This window comes from Anomaloglossus baeobatrachus, chromosome 5 (assembly GCF_048569485.1).
Source record: "Anomaloglossus baeobatrachus isolate aAnoBae1 chromosome 5, aAnoBae1.hap1, whole genome shotgun sequence".
In the NCBI taxonomy this organism is placed as follows: Eukaryota; Metazoa; Chordata; class Amphibia; order Anura; family Aromobatidae; genus Anomaloglossus; species Anomaloglossus baeobatrachus.
In genome coordinates this window covers 117,338,239-117,358,775 of record NC_134357.1, presented here as the reverse complement: position 1 = coordinate 117,358,775, position 20,537 = coordinate 117,338,239, and the positions used below count along the sequence as shown (strand labels likewise).

Below are 20,537 nucleotides of genomic sequence, written 5' to 3'. Positions count from 1 at the left end.
TCAACGCTTCTTGCGTTTCGCCATCGGGGACGAACACCTTCAGTTCGTGGCATTGCCTTTCGGCCTGGCGACAGCCCCACGGGTGTTCACCAAAGTCATGGCATCCGTCGTGGCGGTCCTACACTCTCAGGGCCACTCGGTGATTCCCTACTTAGACGATCTCCTAGTCAGGGCACCTTCTCGGGTGGCGTGTCAAAACAGCCTTACCGTCGCTCTGGCGACTCTCCAGCAGTTCGGGTGGATCATCAACTTCCCAAAATCCAAGTTGACACCGACCCAATCACTGACTTACCTCGGGATGGAGTTTCATACACAGTCAGCGGTAGTCAAGCTACCGCTGGACAAACAGCTTTCTCTGCAGGCAGGGGTGAAATCTCTTCTTCGGGGTCAGTCACACCCCTTGAGGCGCCTCATGCACTTCCTGGGGAAGATGGTGGCAGCGATGGAGGCAGTGCCGTTCGCGCAATTCCATCTGCGGCCACTCCAATGGGACATTCTCCGCAAATGGGACAGGAGGTCGACTTCCCTCAACAGGAACGTCTCTCTTTCCCTTGCAACCAAGACGTCTCTTCAGTGGTGGCTCCTTCCCAATTCTCTATCGCAAGGAAAATCCTTCCTACCCCCAACCTGGGCTGTGGTCACCACGGACGCGAGCCTGTCAGGGTGGGGAGCGGTTTTTCTCCACCACAGGGCTCAGAGAACCTGGACTCCGGTAGAGTCTTCCCTTCAGATCAATGTTCTGGAGATAAGGGCAGTGTATCTAGCCCTATTGGCTTTCCATCGGTGGCTGGAGGGCAGACAGATCCGTATCCAGTCGGACAACGCCACTGCCGTCGCATACATCAACCACCAGGGAGGCACGCGCAGTCGTCATGCCTTCCAGGAAGTCAGGCGGATTCTGCAGTGGGTGGAAGCCACAGCCTCCACCATCTCCGCAGTTCACATCTCGGGCGTAGAAAACTGGGAAGCAGATTTTCTCAGTCGTCAGGGCATGGACGCGGGGGAATGGTCTCTTCACGCAGACGTGTTTCGAGAGATCTGTCGCCGCTGGGGAACGCCGGACGTCGATCTCATGGCGTCACGGCACAACAACAAGGTCCCGGCATTCATGGCTCGGTCTCAAGATCACAGAGCTCTGGCGGCGGACGCATTAGTTCAGGATTGGTCGCAGTTTCGACTGCCTTATGTGTTTCCTCCTCTGGCGATGCTGCCCAGAGTGTTACGCAAGATCAGGTCCGACTGCCGTCGCGCCATTCTCGTCGCTCCAGATTGGCCGAGGCGGTCGTGGTACCCGGATCTGTGGCACCTCACGGTGGGTCAACCGTGGGCGCTTCCAGACCGCCCAGACTTGCTGTCACAAGGGCCGTTTTTCCATCTGAATTCTGTGGCCCTCAACCTGACTGTGTGGCCATTGAGTCCTGGCTCCTAGCGTCTTCAGGGTTATCTCAGGATGTCATTGCCACCATGAGACAGGCCAGGAAACCAACGTCCGCCAAGATCTATTACAGGTCTTGGCAAATCTTCTTATCCTGGTGCTCTGATAATGGTTTTACTCCATGGCCGTTTGCCTTACCCACTTTTCTTTCATTCCTTCAATCCGGAATGGACAAGGGTTTGTCACTCGGCTCTCTCAAGGGACAAGTATCGGCGCTCTCCGTATTTTTTCAAAAGCGCCTAGCCAGGCTTCCGCAGGTCCGAACATTCCTGCAGGGAGTTTGCCACATAGTCCCACCTTACAAGCGTCCGCTGGAACCCTGGGACCTTAACAGGGTGCTAACTGCTCTTCAGAAACCACCTTTCGAGCCGCTGCGGGATGTCTCTTTATCACGTCTTTCGCAGAAGGTGGCATTTCTAGTGGCAGTTACATCACTCCGAAGAGTGTCGGAGCTTGCAGCGCTGTCATGCAAAGCCCCCTTCCTGGTCTTTCACCAGGATAAGGTGGTTCTGCGTCCTGTCCCTGAATTTCTCCCTAAGGTGGTATCTCCTTTTCATCTCAATCAGGATATCTCCTTACCTTCATTTTGCCCTAATCCAATTCACCAATGTGTAAAGGATTTGCACTCCTTAGATCTAGTGAGAGCACTCCGACACTACGTGTCTCGCACGGCGCCCCTGCGTCGTTCAGATGCGCTCTTTGTCCTTGTCGCTGGCCAGCGTAAGGGTTCGCAGGCTTCCAAGTCAACCTTGGCTCGGTGGATCAAGGAACCGATTCTTGAAGCCTACCGTTCTTCTGGGCTTCCGCTTCCTTCAGGGCTGAAAGCCCATTCTACCAGAGCCGTGGGTGCGTCCTGGGCATTGCGGCACCGGGCTACGGCTCAGCAGGTGTGTCAGGCAGCTACCTGGTATAGTCTGCACACTTTCACGAAACACTATCAGGTGCATACCTATGCGTCGGCAGACGCCAGTCTAGGTAGGCGAGTCCTTCAGGCGGCGGTTGCCCACCTGTAAGAGGGGGCCGTTTCGGCTCTTTTTTTATCGAGGTATTCTTTTACCCACCCAGGGACTGCTTTTGGACGTCCCAATTGTCTGGGTCTCCCAATGGAGCGACAAAGAAGAAGGGAATTTTGTTTACTTACCGTAAATTCCTTTTCTTCTAGCTCCTATTGGGAGACCCAGCACCCACCCCTGTGCCCTTCGGGCTGGTTGTTTTTTTGTGTACACATGTTGTTCATGTTGAATTGTTCTTTTGGTTCATGGTTTTCAGTTCTCCGAACATCCTTCGGACTGCATTTACCTTAGACCAATTTATAAGTTTCCTCCTTCCTGCTTTTGCACCAAAACTGAGGAGCCCGTGATGCACGGGAGGGTGTATAGGCAGAGGGGAGGGGTTACACTTTTTAAAGTGTAATACTTTGTGTGGCCTCCGGAGGCAGAAGCTATACACCCAATTGTCTGGGTCTCCCAATAGGAGCTAGAAGAAAAGGAATTTACGGTAAGTAAACAAAATTCCCTTCTTTTACTTTATTTTTATTGTTCGATGCAAACTGAATACTGGAGGATGTGAAAATATGAGATGACTGAAGATTGCCGTCTAAAACTTAGTGCAACTTTAGCTCAAGATGACCACAAATATATGTAAAAATCCAGTTGTGAATGTGAAAGAAGTCTATAGCTTTTAAATTGTTGCATCTGTTGGTGATGCAAGAGTACATGCTACAAAACTTGTGTGCTCAGCCTCACTTTGTTGTATAGTCAGCCGTATTTTCTGGTCAGCCACATTGTGTGGTCGGACACGCTTTGCTGCGTGCCGAAGGACGAGCCTTGTTGCATGCCAACGTGCGCACCTTGCTGTGTACAACTGGCGTGAAGTGAAATCTTTTAGTGAGGTGGATGTCATTCTAGAGTACTGTAGCAGTTGTCACATAAGCCGGAGCTCACTTGTACCACTTTCTAAGCTTTGATCATGGCTGGATTACAAGGCCTTGTGGGGCCGGCTGGGAAGAATTTGCCATCTCTAAAGTACATTGCAATAAGGCTGCTTTACACGCAGCGACTTCGCTAGCAATGTCGCTGGTGAAAGCCTCCGTCCCCGTCGATTGTGTGTCATGGGCAAAACGCTGCCCGTGGCGCACATCGCTAGTACCCGTCACACGTACTTACCTGCCTAGCGACGTCGCTGTGGCCGGCGAACCGCCTCCTTTCTAAGGGGGCGGTTTGTGCGGCGTCACAGTGACATCACACGGCAGGCGTCCAATAGAAGCAGAGGGGCGGAGAGCAGCCGAAAGAAAGTGACGCCCACCTCGTTGCCGGAGGACGCAGGTAAGGTGGTGTTCCTCGTTCCTGGGGTGTCACACGTAGCGATGTGTGCTGCCTCAGGATTGACGAACAACCTGCAACAGCAACGATATTTGGGATTAGAACAACGTGTCAACGATTAGGTGAGTAATTTTGATCGTTAGCGGTCGTTCGTACGTTTCACACGCAATGACGTCGCTAACGAAGCCGGATGTGCATCACGAATTTCGTAACCCCAACAACATCTCGTTAGCGATGTCCTTGCGTGTAAAGTGGCCTTTACTCTTCATATCTGTATATACCAAACATCTCTAATATTTCCGCCCATTCATTCAGTCTCTTCTTACAGATCTTTGATAACGACATTCTCTTCCTCATTACTCTGCCTTTTATATATAATAATTCAGCTTCAATTTATTTTGGTATAAACATTTTAAAAACAAATTTGATTAGTGAAAGTTAAAGTAACTAAACCTTCACAAGGTTTTCTGAGTTTACAAGCGATTGATGTGGGTCCAGATTCTAAGAACTTCGTAGCCTATGCTTTCAATTGGATGCATATACCTGTCTGGGAGCGCATTCTGCCAGGTGCTCCAGTCTGCTCAGCTGCACCCCTCTAATGAGGTGTTTTGAGTGAATAGTGGGGGGCCTCAGGACCTTTTACCCCCATAAACCTGCTTGTAATTACTAGGCCTCTCAAATATATACACTTTATAAAGTCTTAGTCACGCTTTAATATCATTTTGCTCAAAATTGAAGTTGCTGTAATTTCTGAAAACCTTAGTCGAGAGAGAGACCGGGACAGACGCAGATCTCGAGACCGATCACCTCAGAGGAAGCGCTCAAGAGAGAGATCTCCACGACGCGAGAGAGAGCGGTCACCTCGCAGACCTAGGCGCGTGGTGCCCCGCTACACTGTACAGTTTTCCAAGTTCTCCCTGGACTGGTAAGAGTGATGGACGCTTATTCCTTTATATGTTTGTGTTTTAATTTGACTCTGTGCAGTTTTGAGTAGCCGAAGGCTAGGCTTATCCGTACATGTGGCTTATAGCAATTTTACTTTTAACAGTGTGTTTGGTTTGTTTTTTCAACCTCTGCTGGGGGTTGGGGTTGTACAGTGCAGATAATGGGGGAATTTATGGTGTAAGCGAGTGCAGTGCTCTCAGATTGAGGAGGAAAATTATCCTAAACACTTCCCGACATGGGACATGTACGTCAAGTTATCTTCCTGTCTTTCAAGCAGGCCGAGCAGCTGAGCCTGAAATTTTCTCTGCAGATTATGGCTGTGTTAGTCAATGTAAAGAATAAGCTTGCTCAAACTGCCAACTTAGGTGCTTTGAAGAAAGGCTTGAGACCAGGGAGATAAAAAAAACTTGAGTACACAAATGAAGAAAACAACATTGTTTTTTGTTGTTTTTTTTTTTTTATTTTTTTCTGTGCCAAAGTTTTTCTTATCTACCTGGCTGTGTTAGGGTCCCGTTACACATAGCGATGTACCAGCGATCCCACCAGCGATCCGACCTGGCAGGGATCACTGGAACGTCGCTACATGGTCGCTGTTGAGCTGTCAATCAGGCAGTTCTCCACAGCGATCAGCCACCAGCGACCCATGTAACGACTGCTCCCTGGACACTCAAAACCGGCGCTCGTTGGTCTCCCGCCATTAAACACGCCGATGGGTGCTGCACAGTGGGAGACCAACGAGCAAAAAATTATCCTGATCGTTGTTGCGATCAGCAACCTCGCAGCAGGGGCCCGCTCGCTGCTGCTTGTCACACAGAGCGATATCGCTGGCAAGGTCGCTGATACGTCACAAAACCTGTGATGTTTTAGCGATCTCGCTAACTATCTCGCGATGTGTGACGGGGGCTTTAGTCAGCCATCATCTGTCAGGAAATAGAGCTGAACTCTGTCCGCTGCTTTTAACTTCTTTAAATGCAGCTGTCCAGTTCTGACAGTGGTATTCACATCGTGTGGTCCAGGGGTGTGCCATTCTGAGCAGCTATCGGGCCCGCCTGTGACGTGAGTTGCCAGTTAGTTGCCATGACAGCCATGGGGGACTTCATCAGACCATGGCTTTCATGATGGTTCTTCTATGAAAACCAGCTCATGACTAGTGTTCATAGGAGAAACTTTTGATTTTTACTATATACTCCAATAGCAAAAACAGCAGAAAGGCACCAGTGTAACTATTTGGAATAGAGTATCTGTGCCAAAATATATACAGGAAACCAATACATACGGTTTAGTACACCATTAAACATATATTCTACAAAAAATAAATGGTACATTAATACATATCTAAATATAAAATGCAAGATCAACATTTATTGAATACATAAATTACATGTTGATAAAAATAATTAAAAAGTGTGAAACCTGCAGTTAGCACCACACCACAAACATTGTGTAACAGGAGGAACCTATGCCTATGTCAAGTGTCCATAAAAGAGGAGAGAATATATAGGCCTAGATACATGCAATGTTATGATTAGTATGAAGCTATGTGAATGCCTATGTAAAGATGTATATACACAGAAATGTATTCAATTTTACATAGTGCATGTGTCCAAAGTCATAAAAAGGTGTATAATTTACAAAGTTGAATAACAAATACAAATAAAAAAATGCAAAGTAATTACTTCCTGCCGAGTGTGGTGCCAGGCCCCGACGTATGTTTCATCATACTTGCCTTCTTTTTTTTCTATTTTGTTTTTTCTGCTGTTGATGAGTCCGTGCACCTCCACCCTAGATGAGCTGGCTGCTCCACCTGCTTCTGCTGTGCTTATTGCATTTGTCTAGACCTATATATTCTCTCCTCTTTTAACACCTCTTTACCTAGGAATATGTCCTTTTTATTTTTTGTTATAATGATTGTACACTTACCTCCTGCTACACAATGTTTGTGGTTTCCCACTTTTTAAATAATTTTTAATAATTTGTAATTTACACTATTCACAAAAAGTTAGGGATATTTGGCTTTCTGTTAAACTTTATGGAAAAGGTCAAATGTTCACACAACGGTGATATTTTATCATGTAAGTTGACATTTAAGTAGAAACTTGCAATGGTGATTTCCTCAACTCAAACAATTTATTGAAAGAAAAGCCAACAGTGGTGAGTGAGTATACCCCCAAAAAATATAAATGTCTCAACTTGTCATGTGGCCTTGAGGATCACTTACAGCTTCACCACGACATCTCATACTGTTTACAAGTGGAGTTATTGTCTGCCGAGGCATGGCAACCCTGTCTTCTTGAAGAGCAGTTCTGAGATCATTGAGGTTCTTCGGTACAGAATTATGAGCTTATACACTGTGACTCAGCTTATCCACAGGTTTTCTATGAGATTCTGAAGAAAGTGCAGGCTACTCCATTTGAGGTCCCCCAAACTCCAGCGACTGCTCCCTAGTGATGCGACCTTGATGAGCTGGAGCATTGTCATTCATGAAATGAAAAAGGCCTGTGTTGTTCATGCAGAGGCACAATGACTGGATTAATGATATTATTCGCTGGGGCTTGTCACTGTACCATTCACAAAGTGTAGAGTAGTTCTCTATCGCCTAGACAATGGCCCACACTGTAACACCAGCACCACCTAAGGCTTGTCTGATGACAACAGTGACTAATGAATAGTGCTCTCTTTGACGTCTCCAACATCGTCGGTGGCCATCATTTCTGCTCAGTATGAATAGACGTTCATCAGTGAACAGCACTGAGGCCCACTGGTCCCTCATCCAGCAAGACGATGACTCCTGCTTCTGGTGGCGTGGTCAGTTACCCTTGCAGGTAGACCACGCTGATGTAAACGGTTTCGAATAGTCTGTGGTGACACTTAGGTGCCTCTCACCTCCCATAAATTTGCCTGGAGTTGTGTGGCAGTCATCATCCAGTTCCGAACGACAATGTTCACAATGAAGCGGTCATCAATATGGGATGTGGCCAAAGAACGTTCACTTCTATGCCTCTCTGTGACTCTTCCAGTCTCTCGTATCTCTGTTGTAACCTCCTGATGACACTCTGACACTCTACGTTCAGTGGTCACTTCCGACTGACTACATTCTGCTTGAAGCCTCACAATGGTGAGGTGCTGTTGATCATTTGTTAGGTGTTGTCTTGGTTTCATGATATCAAAGGGTGAACAGCATGATGAGGAGGACTGTGTAAATACCAATTCTAATTGAACCCCAAAATGTATTGCTTGAATCCATGGATCAAACACCTATTGTGTATTTTGCCATTAAGCTTCTTAGAGAACAGCAAGTTGTGCAAAAAGTACTGAAACGTTGGACAGTTGCGTTAAAGAGTTTAGAGAAGGTCACATGAAGTTCACTTTAAACTTTTTACATTTTACGATCATTGTGAAATTTCACCCGAAAGCCCAAATACACCACTTACATAAGGTTAGGGTTAGCTATTCAGTACAGCTTTACCTTGCATTTTATATTTTTTTTTTTATGTACAATTTTTTTTTGTAGGGTATATATAGTATACTGCAATACTGTAGTAGGGCATTATAAAGTACAAGCCATCAAACTAACTAATTAAACCAATTGATAAATGACATGAGAATAAAAAGAAATGCCAGAATTGCAGGTTTTTGGTCTCCACAACACAGCAAAAAATATAATAAAATATTAAAATGTCATATTTACAACAAAATGGAATCAATAAAACCATCAGCTCGAGATGCTACAAAACGCAGACAGAAATTTTAATTCTAGGAAACAAAAAATATTTTCAATGTGTAAGGTCCATAGTCTTTAAAGTTTTCTTCTTGTAATGCAGCCCTGGATGTGACATGATGGAGCTAAGGCGGCGCTATCAGAACCTGTACATTCCCAGTGACTTCTTTGATGCCCAGTTTACTTGGGTGGATGCTTTCCCTATCTCTCGACCATTCCAGCTAGGAAGTTACAGTAATTTTTATGTCATGCACAAGGAAGTGGATCCACTTGAGAAAAATACTGCGGTTCTGGATCCTCCTGATGTAGACCATACGTACAGTGCAAAGGTATGCTACATATTTTGTTTATCAATCGCCAATGTCCTCTGCTGTGCAGTAAAGTTACTGGAGCTGCTTTGTAGATAGATTTTGGTTTACTGTTAAACAGAAATTATTTTCTTCGGACCTCATTTAACTAGGTGATGTTACTGGCAAGTCCAGCTTTGGAAGATTTATATCATAAATCCTGTGCCCTTGCAGAGGACCCACTGGACATTAGAGAAGGTTTCCAGCACCCAGCAAGACTAATAAAGGTAAACCATTTGCTGGTGTATAGGTGAGGAACTTCAAATTGTGTGATATTAAGGTGCCCATACATAGTAAATGAATGTGAGCGACAATTTTCGGGAGACAGTCCCACCAACTGATGTGTATGAAGGTCTCCTGCCACATCAAGAGGTTGACAAATGGATGGAGTAAGGGACTCTCAGCACAGAATGACTGATCAAACCAAGTACAGGCGCTCGGTGGATCATGGCCAGGCCAATAATTTAATTGCACCTTCCCACCTGCTTGTTTTCCTACTGTCTCCCCACACACCTCTATGATTGACAGCTCTGGCTTCATATAGCTAGAGAAGGGCAGAGATAAATGGAAAACAAAAAGCTGGGAAAGTGCACTTAATGTGGTTTCCACTACTCGGGCAAACCTCTTTCAACCCGTATTATTCCCCCATTTACAGTGATGAAACAAATACTATCCTCCGGCGTCGATGTCTTTCCAGCGTTGTCGGCACTGTCTTTCCTGGTATCATGTAACTGTGGTCACATGATCACAGCAGCCGCTTCACTCTCCCCTCCTTTAGACAAATAGCTTACATACAAGGGAAGTGAGCGCTGCTCTGTCTTCCCCTAGATGTATGTGATACGTCCAAAGGAGGGGAGTGTGAAAGCGGCTGCTGAATAGCTGCTGGGAGCACGTGACCTCACACAGTTACACGATACCAGGAGAGACAGTGCCGACACCACAGGAAGACATCAACACCGGCGGCATTCGTTTTAGTATTTTAAATGGGGATATTTACGGATTGAGAAATGGTTTGTCCTAGTAGTGTATAACCCCCTTTAAAAGATTAGTCCCGCCACAATGCACCAAGCACCTGTACTTGGTTTGAACAGTCATTCCGTGCTGACAGAGTTCCTTTAAGCACAAAGGCATAAATAAGGACTTTAAGGGCTAGGACACATGGCGAGTAAAATGGCCTGAGTGGAACGCTATAAAAAAATGGAAGTCCACTCGGACCCATATTACTATATGGGGTCGTTCCCATCTGCAATTATTTTCTCAGCCCTAATCGGACCGAGACAACAGTTGCAGCATGCTGTGGGTGGAATCCAATCCATATCCATAGACTTGTATGGGTGTAAGTGAAACACCGAACTGCACTTGGATGACACCGGAGTGCAGTGCGATAATCGCATCAGCTGGCAATGGAGGAGCTAAGGAAATTAAGCCCTCCCTTTCCTCTGCAGCGCCTGCCTTCTCCTCCGCAGCTGTGATCCGATCGCAGGATTGGATCAAAGTGGCACGACACTCGGCTCACACTTGCACCACAGCGGGAGCCGTGGGTCATTAGCATATCGCATCCGATACAATTGCATGGGATGCCATACACTTGTGTGGCCCCAGCCTAAGTATAATACTAAGATGGAAGCACTGAGCATTATTTTCTAGTCACCTCAATCTTTAATAGTCATGAAATATTACATATTCCACTGGTAATTGGTTAGTGTATTTTCTGTAATTTTTTTTAATTATTTTTAAAAGTTTTTAGTGGGAATGAAGGGTAAAGATGAGGCTATGGCAATTGGAGGACACTGGTCTCCTTCCCTTGATGGTCCAGACCCTGACAAAGACCCTTCTGTGCTCATGAAAACCGCAGTTCGATGTTGTAAGGCTCTGACTGGCATTGACCTGAGCTTGTGTACGCAGTGGTAAGTCCAGTTCTCACATCTCGGCATGTGTCCTATTTTATCTTCACTTTTCTAGAACCTTGCAGTTACTCTAGTTTCACTAAATGTTGTGTTTCTGTCACCCACGAAGATCAGGTTTGTTGTTTCTCTGAATTCTTAATGTTTTCTGTACATTTTGAAGACTTGTTTTTTTTTTCTTCATGTTCAGCTACAGATCGTCCAGGAGAGACTCATCTTAAACTGTCCTAAATCCAAGTTGTCTTGCCGTGTTTTCTAATGGTATTTCGAGCTTTGTTGAAAATAAGAAAAATCGATGTGTAATTAGTTTATATACTATAGTTTTATAAGAATTTTCATTAGATTCTGTATCCACACTAGCAATTTTTTTATTTTTATTTTATTTATTTCTTTTCCTCTGCTCAAAACAATGCTTCGACTTACCTGAAGAAAATCATTGGCCTTTCTATAATTGTGTTTTTATTTTTTTATTTTATTTTATTTTATAGACCAACCTGAGCTAGCTGTTCATGATGTGCTACAAGAGAACTAGGCTCTTATATTCTATGCATTCTAGATTTTGGTTTTCCAACATGCTTCTTCCCTTGCGACAGGTACCGTTTTGCAGAGATTCGCTACCATCGCCCTGAGGAGACCCACAAGGGGCGTTCGGTTCCTGCTCATGTGGAGACAGTGGTTTTATTTTTCCCGGATGTTTGGCATTGCCTTCCCACCCGCTCAGAGTGGGAAAACCTGTGCCGAGGATACAAGCAGCAGCTGGCCGACAAGCTTCAGGGTGAACGCAAGGAAGCTGATGGAGAACAGGCACTGAACGCTAATCCCTTTTTCTATTTCCGCTTCTCGCAGGCACAGGAACACAGGCACAATGCACTGCACACACTAAACACCACCCCCCAACCCCCTTTAAAAGAACACTTGTTGCGACGTCTGCAGTGTAGTGAATCTCACGTATTCCAGCCTCCTAACATGGAAAATTTAGATTGTTTATATAATTTATTTTATTTCTTTTTTTTTTCTTTGCTTTGTATTAACTTAGAACTAGCATGTTGGGTCAGTTGGATTTACTGATTTTTAGCCCTTTTAACCATCTACCCATCAAAAGGTTCACATTTATCATTTTTCATATTTAAGATGGCAAAAAAAACATACCCCTAAACTTATAAACCATTTTATTTGTAGTAATTTGGAAAGAACACTGGGGGGGGTCTTTAATTACAGACTTGTGTCTTTATAGACGAACAATGTCTGTATATACTGTTATTACTTCTTCTATTTATCATCCCTTTATTTCACAGATCTGGCTTTGATTGACTTAGTGGTCTGTGAGAGTGCTAGAATGTGTGTTTGTGCCTCAACAAAGCTTTAGGAGAAGACAATGAAAATTTGTGACCTTGCTACTTGCACGGACCTGCAGCAGTCATATCATTTGCCAAGGTCTCTTTCCAACCATATTTTTATGTTTGTACTAGGAAGAAGAGGATAAAGATGCCCTAGATGCAAAAGAAATCTGCACTCCGACTCACTGGTCAAAGCTTGATCCAAAGGTGATGAAGGTAAGTCACTTATCTACTAAATGTACTAAACCCAATATGACAATTTCTTTGTCGCTCCATTGGGAGACCCAGACAATTGGGTGTATAGCTTCTGCCTCCGGAGGCCACACAAAGTATTACACTTTAAAAAGTGTAACCCCTCCCCTCTGCCTATACACCCTCCCGTGCATCACGGGCTCCTCAGTTTTATGCTTTGTGTTGAAGGAGGCACACATTCACGCAAGCTCCACATTTTAGTCAGCAGCAGCTGCTGATTTTATCGGATGGAAGAAAAGAGGGCCCCCTACAGGGCCCCCGGCATGCTCCCTTCTCACCCCACTAATGTCGGCGGTGCTGTTAAGGTTGAGGTACCCATTGTGGGTACAAAGGCTGGAGCCACATGCCGTTTTCCTTCCCCATCCCTTAGAGGCTCTGGGAGAAGTGGGATCCTAACCGGTCACCATGCACTGGGACCGGGCTCCCTCCGCAGCCCCTGGGGGAATCTGACGGACAGGAGACTGGGTATCGTCAGGGACAGGCCCTGCTTCTAAGAGGTACTCTGTGTCCCCTTGGGGACGGCGCATGGAGCGCCTGTGTAACAGACGCTGCAGTGGCTGCTGTGTTTTTTTGTGACGCCGGGACTACCGCGCCGACCGCGCCTGTTTGCCGGCCGGCGTTATTAACTTTAGTCCCCGGCTTCTGCGGCCTAGTACAATAACTCCCGCCCCCGGGCCTGCCAGTCAGGGGTAAGGGCGGGACGCTCGACTGGACGTCGGCAGTGAGGGCTGGAGCATACTTAGGTATCCTCCTCCCCCCTCACTGAGCACTGCGGGGCACCAGATTCCCGCACTTTATTAGTTACGCCCACGGCTCCCTCCTCCTCTGAGAACGCTGGCAGCCATTGTTATAATCACTGCTGCCGGTGGAGGAATACAGAACGAGCTCTGTAACGCTGGGAGGCCCAGGCAGGGAATCTGGTGGACACACAACCGCTTTGGGCGGTCGGTAAGCCGCACCAGTTACCAGGTGCTGGCCCCCTTGGGTGCCGAAGTGTATATATATATATCTATATTGTATACATTTTCTCTGTTCGGCCGCATTATATTGCCCTTGGCTATATACCCTCACTGATTACTCTAAGAGGAGACAACAGCATGTCGTCCGCAAAGAGCAAGGGTGCCAAGGCACAGGCTTATTTTGCAACCTGTACCTCTTGTGCGGCTATGTTACCTGCAGGTTCCACCTACCCTCATTGTGTGCAATGCTCGGCCCCTGTGGCACTCACTCAGCCGGAGCCTCAGGCACTGGTGGGACCCTCGGCTCAGGTAGAACCACCGGCTTCCACTGTCCAGGTGGCAGGGACAGAGTTTGCAGTTTTGGCTGAGAAACTCTCTGAGTCGCTTTCACAATCCATGGCTCAGTCTATGGATAGATGGTCTGCTAAGATACTAGAAGCCTTGCAGTCCAGACCGGTAACACAGGCCCAGGGCACTGTGCGTTCATCGCCCCCAGGTCCCCCTCGGTCGGCGCAGCAAAGTGCTCCTGAGGTGACACCTAGGTCCCACGGTGAGGACTCCGACTCGGACCGCAGTCCCAGACCGGCTAAGCGGGCTCGCTGGGGACCTTCCTCGACTTCATCACGCTGCTCAGGGTCTCAGCATGAGGACTCTCTAGAGGATGAAGCGGAGGTCGCAGCTCAGGGCTCTGACCCTGACGTTGCTCTCAATCTTGATACACCTGAAGGGGACGCCATAGTAAATGACCTTATAGCGTCCATCAACCAGGTGCTAGAACTTTCTCCTCCAACTCCACTTATAGAGGAGTCGGCTTCACAGCAGGAGAAACACCAGTTTAGGTTTCCCAAACGTACACGGAGTGCGTTTTTCGATCACTCTAACTTCAGAGATGCTGTCCAGAAGCACCGAGCATTTCCGGACAAGCGCTTTACTAAGCGCCTTAATGACACACGTTACCCTTTCCCCCCTGACGTAGTTAAGGGTTGGGCTCAGTGTCCCAAAGTGGATCCTCCAGTCTCTAGACTGGCGGCTAGATCCGTAGTATCAGTGGCAGATGGCTCATCGCTCAAGGATGCCACTGACAGGCAAATAGAGCTCCTGATGAAATCCATCTATGAAGCCATAGGCGCGTCTTTTGCACCGGCCTTTGCAGCCGTGTGGGCACTCCAAGCTATCTCAGCTTGTCTGTCTGAGATTAATGCGGTCACACGTACCTCTACTCCGCAGGTTGTGTCTTTGACTTCTCAGGCGTCGGCTTTTTCGTCCTACGCCATGAACGCCGTCCTGGACTCTGCGAGCCGTACAGCGGTAGCATCCGCCAATTCGGTGGCAGTCCGCAGGGCCATGTGGCTACGCGAATGGAAGGCAGACTCTGCTTCCAAGAAGTTCTTAACCGGTTTGCCATTTTCTGGCGACCGTTTGTTTGGCGAGCAATTGGACGAAATTATTAAACAATCCAAGGGAAAGGACTCGTCCTTACCCCAGTCCAAACCAAACAGACCTCAGCAGCGAAAGATTCAACCGAGGTTTAGGTCCTTTCGGCCCTCAGCCAGGTCCCAATCCTCCACGTCCAACAGGTCACAGAAGGGCCAGAGGAACTCTTCTGCATGGCGGTCTAAGTCACGTCCTAAAAAGACCGCCGGAGGAACCGCCCCCAAGGCGGCCTCCTCATGACTTTCGGCCTCCCCAAACCGCATCCTCGGTCGGTGGCAGGCTCTCCCGCTTTTGCGACGCCTGGTGGCCACATGTCCAAGACCGATGGGTGAGAGACATTCTGTCTCACGGTTACAGGATAGAGCTCAGTTCTCGTCCTCCAACTCGTTTCTTCAGAACATCTCCGCCCCCCGAGCTAGCCGATGCACTTTTTCAGGCGGTGAACACTCTGAAGGCAGAAGGAGTGGTGATTCCCGTTCCCCCTCAGGAGCATGGTCACGGCTTCTACTCCAACTTGTTCGTGGTGCCAAAAAAGGACGGATCATTCCGTCCCGTTCTGGACCTCAAACTGCTCAACAGACACGTGAGAACCAGACGGTTCCGGATGGAATCTCTCCGCTCTGTCATCGCCTCGATGTCCCAAGGAGACTTCCTAGCATCAATCGACATCAGGGATGCTTATCTCCATGTGCCGATTGCACCAGAGCATCAACGCTTCCTGCGTTTCGCCATCAAAGACGAACACCTTCAGTTCGTAGCACTGCCTTTCGGCCTGGCGACAGCCCCACGGGTCTTCACCAAGGTCATGGCAGCAGTAGTGGCGGTCCTACACTCTCAGGGCCACTCGGTGATCCCTTACTTAGACGATCTTCTAGTCAAGGCACCCTCCCGGGTGGCATGCCAACACAGCCTGACCATTGCTCTGGAGACTCTCCAGAGGTTCGGGTGGATCATCAATTTCCCAAAGTCAAAATTGACACCGACCCAATCGCTGACTTACCTCGGGATGGAGTTTCATACTCTCTCAGCGATAGTGAAGCTACCGCTGGACAAACAGCGTTCACTACAGACGGGTGCACTCTCTCCTTCAATTCCAGTCACACCCCTTGAGGCGCCTCATGCACTTCCTAGGGAAGATGTTGGCAGCAATGGAGGCAGTTCCCTTTGCGCAGTTTCATCTGCGTCCACTTCAATGGGACATTCTCCGCAAATGGGACAGGAGGTCGACGTACCTAGACAGGAACGTCTCCCTTTCACGGGCAGCCAAAACCTCTCTTCAGTGGTGGCTTCTTCCCACTTCTTTGTCGAAAGGAAAATCCTTCCTGCCCCCATCCTGGGCTGTGGTCACGACGGACGCGAGTCTGTCAGGGTGGGGAGCGGTCTTCCTCCACCACAGGGCTCAGGGAACCTGGACTCCGACAGAGTCCTCCCTTCAGATCAATGTTCTGGAGATAAGGGCAGTGTATCTAGCCCTAAAGGCGTTCCAGCGGTGGCTGGAGGGCAGGCAGATCCGAATACAGTCGGACAACGCCACGGCGGTTGCGTACATCAACCACCAGGGCGGCACACGCAGTCGTCAAGCCTTCCAAGAAGTTCGGCGGATTCTGCTGTGGGCGGAAGCCACAGCCTCCACCATCTCCGCAGTTCACATCCCGGGCGTAGAAAACTGGGAAGCAGACTTTCTCAGTCGCCAGGGCATGGACGCAGGGGAATGGTCTCTTCACCCGGACGTGTTTCAAGAGATCTGTTGCCGCTGGGGAACGCCGGACGTCGACCTAATGGCGTCTCGGCACAACAACAAAGTCCCGGCATTCATGGCACGGTCTCAAGATCACAGAGCTCTGGCGGCAGTCGCATTAGTTCAGGATTGGTCGCAGTTTCGACTGCCTTATGTATTTCCTCCTCTGGCACTGCTGCCCAGAGTGTTACGCAAGATCAGGTCCGACTGCCGCCGCGCCATCCTCATCGCTCCAGACTGGCCGAGGAGGTCGTGGTACCCGGATCTGTGGCACCTCACGGTGGGTCAACTGTGGGCACTCCCAGACCGTCCAGACTTGCTGTCTCAAGGACCATTTTTCCATCTGAATTCTGCGGCCCTCAACCTGACTGTGTGGCCATTGAGTCCTGGCTCCTAGCGTCCTCAGGGTTATCTCAAGATGTCATTGCCACTATGAGACAGGCCAGGAAACCAACGTTCGCCAAGATCTACCACAGAACTTGGAGGATCTTCTTATCCTGGTGCTCTGATCAGGGTTTTACTCCCTGGCCGTTTGCCTTGCCCACTTTTCTTTCTTTCCTTCAATCCGGAATGGACAAGGGTTTGTCTCTCGGCTCTCTCAAGGGACAAGTATCGGCGCTTTCCGTGTTTTTTCAAAAGCGTCTAGCCAGGCTTCCGCAGGTCCGCACGTTCCTGCAGGGGGTTTGCCACATAGTCCCACCTTACAAGCGTCCGCTAGAACCCTGGGATCTTAACAGGGTGCTGACGGCTCTCCAGAAGCCACCTTTCGAGCCGATGCGGGATGTCTCTCTATCACGCCTTTCGCAGAAGGTGGCCTTCCTAGTGGCAGTCACATCACTTAGGAGAGTGTCGGAGCTGGCAGCGCTGTCATGCAAAGCCCCCTTCCTGGTGTTTCACCAGGATAAGGTGGTTCTGCGTCCGGTCCCGGAATTTCTCCCTAAGGTGGTATCCCCTTTTCATCTCAATCAGGATATCTCCTTACCTTCTTTTTGCCCTCATCCAGTTCACCAATGTGAAAAGGATTTGCACTTGTTAGATCTTGTGAGAGCACTCAGGCTCTACATTTCTCGCACGGCACCCCTGCGCCGTTCTGATGCGCTCTTTGTCCTTGTCGCTGGCCAGCGTAAGGGGTCGCAGGCTTCCAAGTCAACCTTGGCTCGGTGGATCAAGGAACCGATTCTTGAAGCCTACCGTTCGTCTGGGCTTCCGATTCCTTCAGGGCTGAAAGCCCATTCTACCAGAGCCGTAGGTGCGTCCTGGGCATTGCGGCACCAGGCTACGGCTCAGCAGGTGTGTCAGGCGGCTACCTGGTCGAGTCTGCACACTTTCACAAAACACTATCAGGTGCATGCCTATGCTTCGGCAGATGCCAGCCTAGGTAGGCGAGTCCTTCAGGCGGCTGTTGCCCACCTGTAAGAAGGGGCCGTTTTTCGGCTCTTTTTATCGAGGTATTCTTTTACCCACCCAGGGACTGCTTTTGGACATCCCAATTGTCTGGTTCTCCCAATGGAGCGACAAAGAAGAAGGGAATTTTGTTTACTTACCGTAAATTCCTTTTCTTCTAGCTCCTATTGGGAGACCCAGCACCCGCCCCTGTTCCCTTCGGGTGTTGTTCTTTTGTGTACACATGTTGTTCATGTTGAATTGTTCTTCTGGTTCATGGTTTCAGTTCTCCGAACATCCTTCGGATTGAATTTACCTTAGACCAATTTATAAGTTTCCTCCTTCCTGCTTTGGCACCAAAACTGATGGGCCCGTGATGCATGGGAGGGTGTATAGGCAGAGGGGAGGGGTTACACTTTTTAAAGTGTAATACTTTGTGTGGCCTCCGGAGGCAGAAGCTATACACCCAATTGTCTGGGTCTCCCAATAGGAGCTAGAAGAAAAGGAATTTACGGTAAGTAAACAAAATTCCCTTCTTTGTAAAGCACCATACCTAGTTAAAAACCCATGACTCCAAAACTCAGTGTATCACTGTGCTCATCAATCAAGATTTAAAGGGGTTGTCCTATGAATAACATATATTACATGTTCACAGGACAGTTGATAACTTATTTGGGTGGTGGTCATTCATCAGAGCCCTTTTGGGGATAAAAAAAAAATCCCCATTTTACCAATCTGTGCTGGTCTCATAGGTCAGACAAGCATAAATCAGTAATGTATTATCCATAACATGAAGGGGTGATCATTTATTTTCACCAGACAACACCATTATTGACATTTGTCAAAAATCCACAAAATTGATGTTTAATGTATGATTGCTGCTAAAATTTTCAGACTCTGAGAACAAGAGCCCCAAACATGCCCTGTGTGTCTGGAGCTGTAGTACTTGTACGACCACCATACTGTACAGAGGAGCAATGGTCACACACATGCTCACTACTACTCCAGTCATACATATTTAGGATTCCCATTTTCATGAACAGTAAGGTCCCAGCAGTTAGTCTTCCCAGGTATCATATATTATTGAGCTTGTCCCCTACTTTTACATTGATGGCCTTTCTTTAGGATACATCATCAATAATGATGAGCGAGTTTCAAAACACTCGGATTCGCGATACTCTTAACGATTACTGTCTAATACTCACGTATAGCATTCCGAATAGTGTGTGCAATGTAAGTCAATGGGGAATATTCGCAATGTAATGAGTAACCCGATTCACTACTCGCATGAATGGTGCGGCGATCGGGTTACTTGTTACATTGCGAGGTATTTCCCATTGACTTGCATTGCACACACTATTCGGAATGCATACGCGAGTATTAGACAGCACTCGTTACGAGTATTGCGAATCAGATTATTTTGAAACTCGCGCATCATTAGTCATCAATGTCTGATTGGCCGGGGTCTGACACTTTACACCCCTTCCGATCAGCTGTTCTCAGTTCCAGCAGCAGTAGCCTGAGGCTGGAAATGCTCAGTTCCGGAACGGCTCTGTCTTCTGATAGTGGCCGAGGCCGGGTGTCACAAACCACCGGGGGGGGTCACTCAGAAATCCCCCGCGCTGGCTACCAGTACGTCACAATCGGGGGGTAACAAGTGGGGTCACCCCTCCTTTATACCTCCCGACCGACAGACAGAGCACGTGACGCGCTCTCTAGCGCCCCTCTTATAGTCAGGCCAATTATGGAATTGCCCGACAATAAGCAAGGAGGCCGCTATACTACTTATGCCGATTATTGAAGGGTCCCCGGTGAGAGTAGGGTATATATTCCCCCGACCTCCGCGGGCGGAATATATAAAACCTCCCCGAATCTCACTGGCCTCCCCACAATAATCCTTGGCACAACTCGCTGCCACCAACCGCTTCACGGTAACTATTAGCCGAACACACAGACGTGGGATTCAAGATCGAGATAACAGAACAGCCCAAGATTAATTATATAATTTAATCAGCCTAAAGCACACTAGAAACTACAATATATACAATAGGGAATCTACAGAATATACATATGTCAGAGTACAGTTACAGATAAAGCATGGTTTACAAACAGGTATGCAATTCAATCAGTTACCTTGTGCGTCTGGCCACAGGGGGGCGCTGTAGACCAGGTTTCTAGGAACTCCCACAGATGTTTCCTGCACGTGACCCCCAGCGAAAGAACCCTGGAAAATGGCCGAAGTAGGGTTATCAACCTGGGCAAATCCAGGTCCCCTCCTACCTTAGTGACCTCAGAGGGAGCACTGCTCCACCCCTGGCTGGAGTTATGGACAATCCACAACATGGAATATGGGCCATAACTTTGCCTGGGAGCGTCGTAGGCGGACGCCAATGCTCTCATTGTGACAGTTATGAATTTAGCTACAGAATGAGAGGACTCATGACTCGTCTACTAGTTCCACATTGGCTGATATCACGCCTGGGGTATTTCCCAAGCTCCCGCTCCCATAAAAAGGGTGTGCCAGCATCGTCCGCATGCGGAGACACCATTTTTATGGTTGCCATATTTATCGGAAATATGGCTTGCGAGATATGAACCATTTTTTACTGGAGTCGTTCTGTCTGGATACTTCCAAGCTTGCTAATTAGATAGCAGCTCCTACCACAGGGTCACGGCAGGGAGTCCTCCTGTGTCCATTGTTCCCACATCATCTCATCTCCATATCACAGGAGATGGCCATGGAGGTGTAACACCTTCACAGATG

General features: G+C 48.0%; 1 protein-coding gene across 2 annotated transcripts in view; it reads left to right on the top strand.

Annotated features, from left to right (window-relative positions):
• CCAR1 (cell division cycle and apoptosis regulator 1) overlaps positions 1–20,537 on the top strand; it is a 189,314-nt gene that overhangs the window by 100,336 nt on the left and 68,441 nt on the right. For both annotated transcript variants that reach the window (XM_075348798.1, XM_075348797.1), the window contains exons 10-15: positions 4,520–4,681; positions 8,523–8,748; positions 8,880–8,993; positions 10,507–10,673; positions 11,264–11,474; positions 12,140–12,223. In XM_075348798.1, coding sequence (XP_075204913.1) covers positions 4,520–4,681; positions 8,523–8,748; positions 8,880–8,993; positions 10,507–10,673; positions 11,264–11,474; positions 12,140–12,223 — 964 coding nt within the window. The remainder of the gene's footprint in view (positions 1–4,519; positions 4,682–8,522; positions 8,749–8,879; positions 8,994–10,506; positions 10,674–11,263; positions 11,475–12,139; positions 12,224–20,537) is intronic.